The sequence below is a fragment of the Bombus flavifrons genome, chromosome 14, assembly GCF_040668555.2.
Source record: "Bombus flavifrons isolate JBK064 chromosome 14, iyBomFlav1_principal, whole genome shotgun sequence".
NCBI lineage: Eukaryota > Metazoa > Arthropoda > Insecta > Hymenoptera > Apidae > Bombus > Bombus flavifrons.
The window spans coordinates 611,820-625,797 of NC_138455.1; the positions used below are offsets into that span (position 1 = coordinate 611,820).

General features: G+C 36.4%; 1 protein-coding gene across 5 annotated transcripts in view; it reads right to left on the reverse strand.

The window, feature by feature from the left end:
* Positions 1 to 13,978, reverse strand: part of alpha-Catr (alpha-catenin related) — a 74,350-nt gene that overhangs the window by 8,776 nt on the left and 51,596 nt on the right. For 4 of the 5 annotated variants that reach the window (XM_069126610.1, XM_069126612.1, XM_069126613.1 and 1 more), the window contains 9 exons: positions 11,215 to 11,492; positions 9,655 to 9,897; positions 7,005 to 7,268; positions 6,069 to 6,320; positions 5,625 to 5,784; positions 5,327 to 5,445; positions 4,863 to 5,192; positions 1,487 to 1,693; positions 279 to 769 (listed from right to left, as the gene is read on the reverse strand). In XM_069126610.1, coding sequence (XP_068982711.1) covers positions 362 to 769; positions 1,487 to 1,693; positions 4,863 to 5,192; positions 5,327 to 5,445; positions 5,625 to 5,784; positions 6,069 to 6,320; positions 7,005 to 7,268; positions 9,655 to 9,897; positions 11,215 to 11,492 — 2,261 coding nt within the window. In that variant the 3' untranslated portion in view covers positions 279 to 361. The remainder of the gene's footprint in view (positions 1 to 278; positions 770 to 1,486; positions 1,694 to 4,862; positions 5,193 to 5,326; positions 5,446 to 5,624; positions 5,785 to 6,068; positions 6,321 to 7,004; positions 7,269 to 9,654; positions 9,898 to 11,214; positions 11,493 to 13,978) is intronic. The other variant, XM_069126614.1, reaches the window with a different exon arrangement.

A 13,978-nucleotide genomic window follows, 5' to 3' on the forward strand; every position in this document is an offset into this window, starting at 1 on the left:
AAATTCGAGGTGTTAAACTAATCGGAAATTACTGTTATTTTAATTTCATGGAAACCGTGAAATTCGATTAACCTATTTCCCGAGCAGAGTGTACATACTATTCGAAGCTCGAAATGGAAAAGTTTTTCGGTCGATCGTAATTCGATCATTGGCGTTCGCTCGAATAGATAGCAGCGAGGCGAGAAGCAGACTGACAATAAGCGAGGAAGCGAAAGGAAAAAGAATGAAAACAGAAAACGGAAAACGGAAAACTCAGTGGGTGGAAACCAAAATCGAACCTGTGTACAACAGAAAGAACAGCGCTTCTGTAGCTGTGCGTGAAGAACACGTGCGACCTTCGGGGTGCGAACGAAAGTCTGTGTTATCTCGGCAAGGTGGCGGCATGTCTTAGGTGCTGCAGCTGTGCCTGTTGTAGCTGCAGCTGCAGCAGCTGTAGATTCTGTAGGCAATACGGAGCCTGCGGCCCGCAAGTGGAAGTCGTGATGGGTGTCGAGTATGGAAGGACCGATGGATGAACGAAGGATGCGGAATTGCGTGTAGCAGTACTGGTAGAAGTGGTATTTGGCAGGGTGTTGTAGTTGAAGAGTGGAAAGCCCAGATTCGCACCTCTTAGAATGTTGTGTAACTGGGCCGAAGTTAACGGATAAGGTTGTACGTAGGGACTGGTGGATGGTAACAATTGCGGACTAACTGGATACAAGCAATCCTCTTCAGCTAGGCCAGGTATCGTCGGACTGAGCTCCATGTACTGCGGCATCGTGACATTGTGCTATTCGACGAATGCATGGAAGGATACATAGAACACACTTTACTGCGTCGCTTACTATATATATGTATATTATAATACTGTGTAGTTCGTTTGTGCGAATATTTACTTTAGTTTTGTTTTGCCTCCCAAGCAAATAAATTTAAAATCTGACAAGTAATAATTATATCGGAAATACACAAGGAATATAAACTGGAAAATTTTCTGATAGGAACAAACGAGGTGTAAATAAATTGTTTTTGTTGTTTCTTCTTGTTTGAATCCTCGTGAGAAATGCTCCGCGTTAAGCGAATATAGTTAAAAAGGCAAGTATTACACAGAAATATCTTCTCGTAACTTTACAGTATTACATGACATAATAGCTAAACAATTATGTAAAAATGAAAACATATCACTTTCGCTAACGCAAAGCTAGCTACAATAAAAAATACTGTCCAGTCTTTTGTTCCTTCGTTCAACGAGCTATTTCTACAATTTTAATCAAACAAAATACCTCCTACAAGTGCGAGGGAACGGTAGAGACTGAACACACATATACGTATCTCGTTCTCGAGCCAAAAAAAAAAACGGAGAAAAAAGAAAAAGAAAAGATGAAAAGTGAGGGAAATACTAAACAAAAGATAAAAATGTAACGTGACTAAAAGGGTCAATTGGTGTGGTTGACGCTAGAATTTTCCTTGTGCATAGTATAAGATGAAATAACACGCGAGCATATCTTACCTTTGTGGCGCAGACGAAACACGTGGTCACCACTTTCGAAATCACGTTCATTAAATTTTTTGTCTCTTGTATCACGTTATCGACTTTGGTAAAAGTGGCGGCTTTTCCAACGGTGGGATTCTTCACGGTGAATTGAAGCTGCTGCACATACGTTGGCACACGATCAAGATTTTCCAAGAGTTCTTTCTTGTGCGGTCCGCCCGGTACCTGCACCCATGCACAACATCGTATACAATCTTACGCCTTCGTTCGTATCGCAAGGCAAACGTGATCGTGATTCGTTTCCAACGACTTGATCAGATATTTCAAATCTAGAAAATTCAGTTATACCGATGCTATGTGAATTTTCATCAAATTACAAATTTAGCAGATGTAACATCCTTTTTCGACTTTTATATTTGCCATATTAGCATGTTATGTATATCTATAATTCGATGTTGATCTAACTCGAAGCATGGGTCGTGTTTTGAAGATAAGAGAAATGTTATACATATTTGTTATTTCTGTGCAAAATCTTCCTATGTTATCGAGAGCGCGTAATCGTTAATCAATTGTGGTTTTTTGTGTTGAAAATTTCTACAAAATATAGATTAGTCATTTTTTAGTACCTAAAAATTTTTGCGCAAAATACAAATTGATTATATAGGATCGTATGAAAGACGGTTCGATTAAATTATTATTTTTATGTGTTTTCGCTATTTCATTACTAAAGAAACGACGCGATACGATACGATACGATACGATCCAATTTCTGTTGGAGAATCGTTGAAAAACAATTACATTTGCCCTGCGATATCATCGTTTTACATTTGTAGCGTAAGTAGAATAAATCTTTAAAGCAATGCCTGATTCTATTTTTTATCGATTGACTAGTATAATAAATACTTTAAAATACGTATATCTCAGATATTTGTAAAAAGATTGCATCTAGTAAAGTTAACAAAAGAGATTTTCTATTCGTCCTAATAGAACACAATGCAACAAGTTTGAAAAAAGAACGTGTCAGTTGTTCGAGAACATTAGAGAGTGACTGTGTGAATGGCAGTGAATTAGTACAGACCTTGTTGTTTTTGCAAGCTTCTCGAATGACAATTCATTTTGAATCATAATTAAGATCAAGCTATACGCTTTTCTCAAACGATCGCAGCTAAAATGAACTTGAAATAAATAATTAATCAAACGTATTTCTTTTTAAATTTGAGAATTTTTTCATAGAAAATTATTTCACGTACTCCTTTCGATGATAGAGTCTCGAAAGTGACGAAGAATGAGTAACTTTACGTGTTTTTATGCGAGTAAAACGCGTAATAGTATTAAGTGATGCGTCTTTCAATTAGAAGCAAGTTACATGCGATTAAAATACTTTTTTATACGAGTATGTGTCATAGTCGTAAGACTTATCTTCACATGTATTTTAATCTTAATTTTTTGTAGCAAACAAAGTAACAAAGTAACCTCGCTCTATCGGGGGATCCCACGAAAATAGAATAAAATTTCATTTTAGCTGCCATTTAAGAATAAAGTGCAAAAAAAGGTCGAATCGGAAGCTGGCAAAAACTGAGACATAATAGTCATGCCCCAGATAGTGGAAGGAGGGGGACCACAATGCACATAGACGTCGTCCACAGACGGAAGCATTCCCGTAGCATCTAAAACACACCTTACTAATCGTACACAAAAAAGTCGTAAATGTACGTATACAAAATTGGTTTTACCCACAAAATAACGATCATAGTTGATTTGGTGGCATGAGACGTGAGAGATTCAACGGTAAGTCTACATTTCGAAATGAGAGTCACGTTCCTGCTGCAAAACTTATACATACTTCGTTAATTACCAGCGTCTGAAAAAGTTCTGGCTATTGAACTGATTAATCTAAAGAATTCTTACTTTCTCAGCTGGAGCTTTCTTAACGAACGTAAAAACAAAACACGAAAAATATTATAAATGTAATCGTAGTTACGTACACTTTCAAACAACGAGACTCGAATATACTTGCTCATTTCAAATCTCGATTGTATGAAACTTGACATTAAGAAGAATACTTATCTACCGATGCGACAATGATCGTATAGCTACTTTCAATATTAATCCGTAACGGTATAAACACGCGAGCTATAGAAATTATTTCCGATTACCAAATTGGGAACAACGTAATCGTTTGATTGCCTAGCGAAAATTACTTTACCGCCATGTAAGTCACTATGAAAAATGCAACGTCGTTCCTCGTAACGTGCTTTCTTTGTCGGAGAACGAACAAAAGCAATGTATGAGGTACAAGTATACTACGTCATTCGAGAAAAACGATTGTTTGGGATAAATCATACCAGGTATCATCGCACGATCTTGCATAGCACAGTACTGTTGCGTATAGTAAAGTAATAGAACAATAAAAAGATAGTGTGTAGTGATGTAAAGAGAAACACGGAAACACTTAACAGCAACTGATGAACAATGAGTTCGCAGAAAAATGAGCGGTATAATGCACGGCAATGAGAACGATTTGTAAAAGGCGAACGTGATCTCTATTAGCCCAACAAGGGTCTAAAGTAAAGAGAGAAAGAGTTACCTGGATGGAGGCATTCAAAGAGCGAGGGTTAAAAAAGGGTTTCATAATACAAGAATATATATTACAAGGTTAGCGTTTTTGTTGACTTTTGTTTCAAGAAAATATAGAAAGATTAAAATGGTTTTGGGTAACTATATATATTCGGCCTAGCTAGGAGGGTCGAAAGGGCAGCAAACGTGTTAATTCGAACATGTCTAATGCTAATAACTCACGGTCGAGCTACCCCCAATCCATTTCTAACATTATTCCGCACGTTATATTTTTCCCATTGATTAAAATATTATTTATTCTTGAAAATATCGATCAGATACAAAAAGAGTACTTATACAAACGTATGATACACCGTGAAACAAGAAGAGGAATTCGTCTGGATTCGACGTAGCTCTAGCGTAGCAATTACATAAAAATGAAACTCAATTAGCGAAATCGAAGTAAAAATATTCCCAATATAGCAAGGATCAAAAAACTCGGAATCAAGTCCAGTATAGAATCCGTAATAATAATAATGATGATGATCATGAGAATAATAACAATAATGATAATAGTAAACAGTAATGATAACAAATAATAATAACAACAATAGTAATAATAATAACAATAATAATAACATTAGTAATAATAATAATAATAAACAATGATAAAAGAGTATGATTATAAAGTAAGAGTGATGATGTACGTGTATACGTGTACGTATAGGTGTTTCCTGTACTCATACACGTATATACATGACATCTGAACATCAGACCAATTAAAAAATGTGTATCAGTTTTGCTCTGAGTTTACGCGGCCTTAGTAACTGATACATACCTGATAGCTGAATTGTCTCACAACCTTGTACAATCTGTTCGCCTCCTCGGCGAAATACTCAGCTTGGGTGAATAGATCTTGTGTAGTTTTCAACGCCCCTTCACCTCTGGTGAATTGGTACATCGAGAACGCCATCGAGGACATGTTCTTCGCGCGTTTCACGATGTCGTTGTTCTCTTCCAGGGCACTTCCACTTTCCTGCCATTTCTCTGTTTCCGCATCCATCTCCGAAGTGATCAGCTTCATCTCCAGACCTGCCTTTGCGATCTTAGCCTGCTCTTCGCTGTCCAATTTTACCGGTTTCAGTGGTTTGCTCGTTGTACCGTGTTTCTGAAATAAACAAAGATATTAATCTTGTCGGATGCAAATTCGAAATTATAGATATTCAGATATATTAAATAATAATAATAATAAACTATATCGAGTCAACGATTCTAAACCATAATATGAACAAATTAACTTACTCCAGGTCGTGGTAAGGACATGTAAACTTGTTTTTCAGGTCGGTTTTGATTCAATTCGAGTACGTCTTTCGCCACGGTGGTCACGTCAGTCATAAGCCATTGCCACATGTCGGCAAACACTGAAACACGTATCGGAATGAAATCCAGTATTTTTCTCTATGTCCTAGAGATTCTACAGAAACGACAATGACTTTGGATTCAAGGAAGGGTTTCTGAATATACGTATCGTTACGGAAAAACAAAGAGTGGAGTGGAAATTCCTGAGCGGAATACTAGCGATTAATATGTTACGAGTTACCTTCTAGGTTTTCCTTAGCGATTTTACTGGTAGGATGTCTCGCTAAAGTATATGCCGCTGTCACCACTTGGGGACCGTATATTCTCAGGTTAATTTCGGTAAACTTGGCTGAAACTTGCAACGATTCCGAGAGCGCAACGTGTCTCAGCATTTTGCACACCTATTAATCGATATGTTCGAAAACGTGAATTATCGATCGCTAATGATATCGTTTAGATTTCGATGGCATTTCAGAAAAAGACACTGCCGACGATGAAGATTAAACGAGCTTTACCGATAGCTGATTTTCAAACACCTTTCATTTTTTGTTTAGTATTTGATCTCAAGATCGGAAGAGAGTAAATTTTCTAAAGAAAACTGCAGAAAAGCGAAAAGATTCGAAATCTAAAGTATGAGACTTTTTCAATGAAATATTCGATCTTGACGTCAGAATCGAATACTTACTTCGAGAATGTGTTCAATGTACTCGCGAAATTTTTCGTTGCTTTCTTGAAGAAGATATCTGTCATTGGCCAAAGCGACGTTCCTGATCGTTGAAACAAGTTCCTGACCCGCTTTAGTTACCTGTCCAAGATCGGCCGCTTGTTCCATCGTGGTCGTGCATAGCTGCTGGCGAAGATCCCTGGTGGTACGTAATACTCCTAAGACAGCTTGCTCCATCTCAGAACTTGGAGAACCACCGCCACCTTCGTAATTCTAGTACCAGATAATAATAGTAATAATAGTTTTACTATTTTTCTACTCCTTTGGTATACGTGCAATTATGATTTTAGCAAAAGAAATTGTCTCTTTGGAGGTATTCGTGATTTTAATCAAATTCAAACATCATTACTACAAATCCACCACCGCAGTGTCTTAATACCTTCAGCGGTAGAGTATTCCTTTCTTGATGTATCTTTCTTTCATTCATATGATCGATAGAATGTAAGCGAGCATAAAATATTTCATTTAACGTAGCCTAAAAATGGACGGTACGTGTTCAAAGCAATTACTAATTTTACGAGAATATGCGTCACGATATTTCTCACAGTCAGCGACAAAAAGAAGTGTACCTTCTCTTTCTTTTTAAAGAGGGAATCGCTCGCATGCTCCCTCGTATCTATTCACCGGCGGTAGACTCCCGTAATTGTGATTCAGTTTAACACGGTCTTTCATTCAGATTTATAGAAGAATGTCAGCCATTTTTCAGATTATTCTTCCACGGGAATGAATTAATCCGGTATTATATGAACTTTCTGTACCAAACCTTTTTCTCTCTAGCAAATCCACGATCATGACATCATTTTTTCCTTATACTTTTAGGCGGAGGTAGATCAAAGAGACTTACAATTGGTATTAAACTTTTAACAAGAGATCTGTCAAAAAAAAATTGACCCTTACCATACTGTTGCCGATTCGCAGGAGCGTGTTGAGTTCGAGTTGCGCTCGATCGCAAAGCAGAAGGATGTTTTCTCTGTGCTCGTGGCTCGTATATGCGCTATCAGTGAAATCCTGCGTTCTCTCAATAACGGTATCTAACGCGGCGGTGAGGGTCTCTCGACAACCTGGTCCTAGGAGAGTCATTCTTGTGGTTTCAACGAGTCTTTCGAAGTGTTTCAACGCGGAGAATGCCGTGCTACTGTCCCAATCCTCCTGCTGTGGACTCTGGAATCAGTCATCGATTCAATAAAAGATTCTCTCTGTTCTTCCAGTAATATTACGTACTATTTTCCGCCTCTGGATTTACGTTAACGATAATTCAATCTCTGACGTACTCTATCGTTCGAAAATTTTCAGTTTGTTTTAATATTCTTAATATTCAACACTTCTTTTAATAAACAATTGCTACGCAAGTATGTAAATGTATATTAATACGACACAAATAACGCGGCGTTCGATTAACTTTATTATTACGGTATTTATGTTTGTTTTTTATTCATACATTCGCGAATGTTGCTTTTAGAAATCGCCTAAAAAAAGAAAAAACATGCTTCGAGTTTAATTGCGCATGTAACGAACAGTTGCTATATTTACACAGGAGTATGACCTGTATATATGTACTTGCTGTTACTATGTAGTAGCAAGATATCATGCGAAGCTTTAATGGTACGCCATACCTAAATATACTCTTGTCCTAAGGTCAGCATAGATACGTGCAGTTGAACCGATTGCACTTAAGCAAGGATAGAGAGCATTCGACTATGCAATATCCCGATGGCGTCGATTAACTATGCATTCTTCTAGATAGCAATTACTCGCACTAGATCCTTGAACGTGACCGAGCACCTCTATCCGCATTTCTTTTTAAAGCCTAATAAAGCTTAATAAAGCTTAAGCTTTAAAATCGGCCAATCTGGACGTTATACATTTTTCGCTGATACTTTAAGCTTTCATCCATCCTCTACTTAGCTCTTTTACGAATATCATGCACTTTCTTCCAGCGGGAAGACGCTCGAAATACGTTAACACAAGTATACCGTTTACGCGGTAAAATTGGAATTTTATCGCATTTTCGATGAAGAATGATAAAAGTTTTAGGTAAACCCTCTTATACATCGTGGTAAAACTTGCATGAGAGTTGGTCGGTGCTTTAACACCTTTTTCGGAATCAGCAGGTTTTGGTAAACTATGCTAATGTAGCTCTATCGTTATTGTGCGAGATATCTGTTTGGAGTCATTCGTGTGACTTTATTATTTTTATACATAAAAAAGGTTTCTCTTATCGTTTGTTTCTCCTGTATAAAATAATGTTCATCGTATTTTCTGCGGTTAAGGGTTGTCGTATTTACTATTAGCTTAATAGCAGAAAATAAGGTGATTAAAATAAAAAAGGGATTTAACCCTCGACGAAACAATTCCCTATTGTTTTATTGTCCCAATAGGGATGAGAAGATTTGGCCCGTCTTTCATATGTAACTGGCGAGAAATTGAAATTAATGCGCTACCTGCAATTTGGCACGTGTCGAAGAACGTACCGCAACGTCGTTTACGATATCCACTTCGGCGTCGTTTGCTATGCACGGTTCTTATGTGTGGTACGATATCAATTCGCATCACTGTCAATTCACCGCATTAATTCCGTGCTGAAGATGTTCCTTAAATTTCGAAAATGCCTCGACCGTTCATGCAAGAGCATGTCCGCCGATCCGTCGATGGTGCCGATATATCGGGTCATACGTGAATTTCGGAATGTTTGTAACTTTCTCCTATTTTATCGAATCCTATATTCTGAATACGAACGTATTGGGGAAACAGTTCTGTATTACGAAATATACGAAGTTGCCGATAGTAATTTGTATTTTGGTAAAAAAGATTTCTTTAAAATGTCATTAAAAAAAAAGTAATATTTAAGAATTCTATTTAAGATTTAAGATATTATTCCAAATTTCTGCATTAGCTAATACTTCCTTAAAATGAACAAAAACTTCTTTTTCTTTTCCTTCTTCTTCTTCAGAAATAAATTTAAATACGCGACGACCTTAGGAAGAGACCCCTCTGGTCCGACTTTGTACAGATTTCTTCTACTTACGAGAGAAATTTAAGCATGACCATCGCTACTTCGGTTTTTACAATTTCTGGCGAAGATAATAATTATTTCGTTGTTTTATCGCATACTGTAAGATGGCCAAAGTTAGTCAAGGTTTCCAAAATTTTACGCGATCGTATATTATGTGTTAAACATGAGTTAGAATTTGGCAAACGAAAGCTCTTTGGATTCGTTCCAAACTTTCGAATGTATTTCATTATAAATGTTTCTATCTACGTCGTCGCATGTTGTTACATCAAATGTATATTTACGTTTATAGGTGATGAGGTATAACAACATTCGTGGTTTCGTGGCGTCAAAATTCCATGAATATATAATCGCGGTGCAACAAATCTTTGTCGAAATCGTATTAGCGCGAATCTGTATCATATATGCATGCAACGAACCTTGACCTTGCTGTGTGTTTATTTTTACAAATCTGTACGATCTTTATACGAACGTATTTCCATCTAAATATGTATACCTTTCTCGATAAAAATAATTGTATATTAACTAATTGTTTACCTGGGAATTGGAATAAGACTGCGATTCACTGCAATCTAATACTCCGTCCTTGACCACGTAGTGTATCAAGTCCATGGCTCTTCGCATCTGACAGAAAACGGTGTCTCTGTTTTCTCTGGCAGATGGACATTCCGGATGCCTTAAGCAAGTTTTACTAGACGTGAGCAACATCATAGTGCTTCTCTCCAAAACTTGGCGAGCCGCAGCCATCTGTGCCCTTCGTCTCTCGTCTTTCAAGTCATTCTGGAATTTTGAAACGTTCCGTCCATTCATTCCTGTTCAACGTGTTGCTATTTACTTTGTATATCCGTAACATCGTGAACGTTATTCATATAATTAACGTGACTTTGTAACATCTAACGAACGAATGTCTTATTTAATAACAATTATTGGTACGATCCTATTATGATCACGTTGTAGTATCGTGGAAAGAATGTCTAAAAATGACCCGACGAAATATGTACAATGTTGCGAGAAAGCCTAAGTGCCGACAGGCCGAAAGGGTCAGGAAACTTGAATGGGCCAAGCGGCCCATCAATATATCCTCGATCCTTCAATCAAATAGTTACTCGGAAGAAGGCGTACGTGACCATGATCGTGGACGGTTACGGAACATATACGTGGTGGGGGTATGAAGAAACAACAAAGGGATGCTTGAGGAGAAAGACGATTAATCGTCAGTTGTTAATTGAGAGTTTAGTTGCGAGGAGTTAGCTGCGAGTCGTCAGTTGAGTGGAGAGAGTTGAGTGGAAAGGGTTGAGTCGAGGGAGAGTTGAGATTAATCATTAGTTGCCGAGTTGTTGAGTTGTTAATTGTTAGTTGTGAGTTGTGAATTATCAATTTAGTTGCTTAGTTATATCACATTACTGCATTAAGTTCACGTTAAATAACCATCGTTTCCTGTTTCAAGCACTGTAAATAGATCCATCTATCAATAAACTTATCATATAGAATCATGATTCACATTATGATCATGATAGGATGATAGATATGACATGTAACGTAAAGAACGAGATTCGTTACAGAATTTCGCTATTATTGTAATTAAAAAGAAACATGTACCGGAAATTTAAATTTTTAAATTTAATCGATATAAGCAAATGTGTATATATATATATAATATATATATAATATATAATATAAATATATAAATATAATAGATAATTTATTGACAATTCGACACCTTGGGGTGGCTGAAAGATACGGAAAGTAGCGAAAGATATTCTCGGAATACTAATTATGAAACTGTCAAGAACATGATTCACGGTAAACGAGGCAAATAAATAAGGGTTAACGTAGTAACGATCAATGTTGTCCTGTCTCATATTCGTGCGTCCTATTTAACGTGACTAACTCAGGAATATTACACATCCTAAAACGAGCCTTCAAGCATTTATTGATAACAAAACAAAGAAGAAGAATTCTTATCGTATCCATTCCATGAAACACTATCCGATGGAAGCAAACGCGATAACAAGGTTAGAAAAACTTTTCTAACACAGATATTAATCAGATATAATTTATACATCGTATAAAGATACGATCAAGTTAATTACTTACTTGACGATCACCTGTTAAGTGTGCTAATTCCACCATCTCCGCCCCGAACTGGCTAAACGCCTTCACAAATTCGGTAAAGTTTGAAACACTTTCGAGACGGCCAAGACTACGAGCCACTTTCTTCTTTGCAAGAAGAAGTTGTTTGACCACGACGATGTCAGCCAAAAGGAGGACCTTGGTTACAGAACCAAGAAGGCATCTTGCAGCTCTGACAACAGACCCTCGGTCAGCTAAACTGTCCTCTGTGGCGCACTCGCATAATTTTTCGATCGCCGAGCCTGCAAATTAAATTACATTCTTCGTTGAATTTATTCTGCAATTATAATTACCGCTTATTATTTTTTGAGTCGATAAATTAATAAATTTTTTAGATATTTGCACTTTATACTATTTTTCTATTCGATTTTCTTTTAAATTAATAACATTATACTTGATGCACTTTAGATTTTTGTTAATTTAGGATAATGATATCACGATACAATCATATTTAATAAAATTTGAAGAATACATTTTTTCATCCTATGAATAAATCCACCGCTAAAGATAACGTTAATGTAATAGATTTAAACCTTTTCTGAAAATCGAAGAAGACCACAGAGATGAAATGCCTAGTTTTACGCAATAGATATAGCTGTTATTATATGTATTAATACGTGTTTATCGCAGATAAAGATGTCTAAAATCAGAATGGCATAATTATGCACAATTAATCACTTATTCATCAAGCTCTTTCCTTTGAATAACGCAACTATACAATTAATTGCAACTTCAAGCGTTCTATCCACATTTTATATAACTATGAACCTGATTTTAGTTCTAACAATTTTGTTATCGGTATAATTGCGAATATTCAATTTTTCAAAATGATGAACATAACGGTGTGAATTACGAAGAGCGAGTGAAACTGGAATTGGACATTTAATCGAGCATCTATAATACAAACGCATCGAATATAAAGTACAAGGTTAAGAGGATTGCATCTACATGTTCTCGGATATATACGTAGGATATTGTATGTAAATCAATCTCTTGCACGCGTACACATTATACCTACGATTTCAAGTCGTTTGGCTGTTGCTACTATACAGTTAGCCGCCGATATCATCGGCCCCCGACAATCGAATTTCCTTTCATCTAACACGATGAATATTTATTATCTTGTAGAACGTATTCAACGTGTGACGAAGAATATTGATTACATTTGCTTTTCTCATTTTTCACTCGAAAGATAAGCTGAACATCGGCTGCTATAATTGAAACTTCGAATTTCGTTTCTTAATTCCTTACCATATATTTCTACGTCTGCCGCGTGTCCATTTCGGCATATACGGCAACAGTCGGGTCTTTTTCTGAAAACTACGTAGTCAATTTGTACCATGTAGTAGATTTTTTTATCGAAACCCGGTTATCACAAATATATCGCGGAATATGCAAAACGACTAATCGCAAAATTTTACGGCTATAACATTTATAATTAAGTGCTTTTAATTATCTGCCAGACGTGTCGGTGTCTGTAATTTCCTGTAAAAGCAACATAGCATGACCAACTTTATTCTTCTCACGAGAAAAACGAAATTTCTCAATTTAAGCCGATGCTGTGATAGTATTTCCCTCGCCTGCGTAATTTCTACCCAGAGCTTCCCTGCTTTCCAATTAACATCGTAAGAAACTTAACTACAAGTTTACGATCGTTAAATTGTTTTTCTTTAATGTTAACTTTCATCACGGTTATAAATCGTGTGCATTTCATGTTCCTTAATGCGAATTACGAAGCTTACGCTTTTTCTTTTTTCCTTTCAAATCTGATGCATTTCGGTGTTCTGAAATAGTTTTTAGTTTTTTTTTTAAATTTTTGTGTAGAAATGTTGATTCTTGATGAAATGATATGCAAATTATAGCTATGATCGAAACGAGGTTCGTTACAGGCGTGTTCAACTTTGGTTATAAATAAATTCCAAAATCATATCTACACGACAAAAGAATGACATAAATTCTCTGATTTTTGTCTGAGATAGAATCTCGATTCTAAAGATACGAACTCTGAGATCCACTTTATAAATCTCTATATAATTTCTTTCGGTTTTCGTATTTTGTCCATGTACAATTTTATACGTGTTACCGCTTTTTAATTTCTTCAGGCTCCGTTTTATTAAGACCGCTAAAAATTAAAACATCTAAGAAAAATATACGCGCCTATAAAGATTGTATTTGTCTGAAGTATATCTTATCTTTAATCGTGTTCAGATCAAAAAAGAAGTATTACCTAAAAGTACAAATGTATGTAACTCAAGGTATTCTCCGAGGTTAATATATTAATATTAATAATACATAATAATTAATAATATATAATTATGTATATGTCGTATCGTCATCGTAATACGGGTCCGGGTCGCTATCGAAGTAGGGGTTTGAGGTATGTAATGAACCTTCACTGGAACTATCCATCTTCTTACACAGTTGAAGTAACGTTTATTAACACAGATTAACGTTTATTAATACGGATGTTACAGAGTTGACAAAGAATCGCGATGATTAGGCACTAATAACACTGATCTAAGACTCGAAAACGAATCCGCGGTCAACGGGATAGTAGGTTTAATTTTTCATCAAAGTCTAAATTGAAGTTTATATCAAACGTGGAGTAATCATAGATAGTAAGGCGTTAGTTAACTCGTCGAGGAGCTCGTACACGAGAGAGAGTGTCTCTCCGTCACGGTGACACTGTCGAGGAAAACTATGATGGGGTGTGTCTAAGGGCACGAAA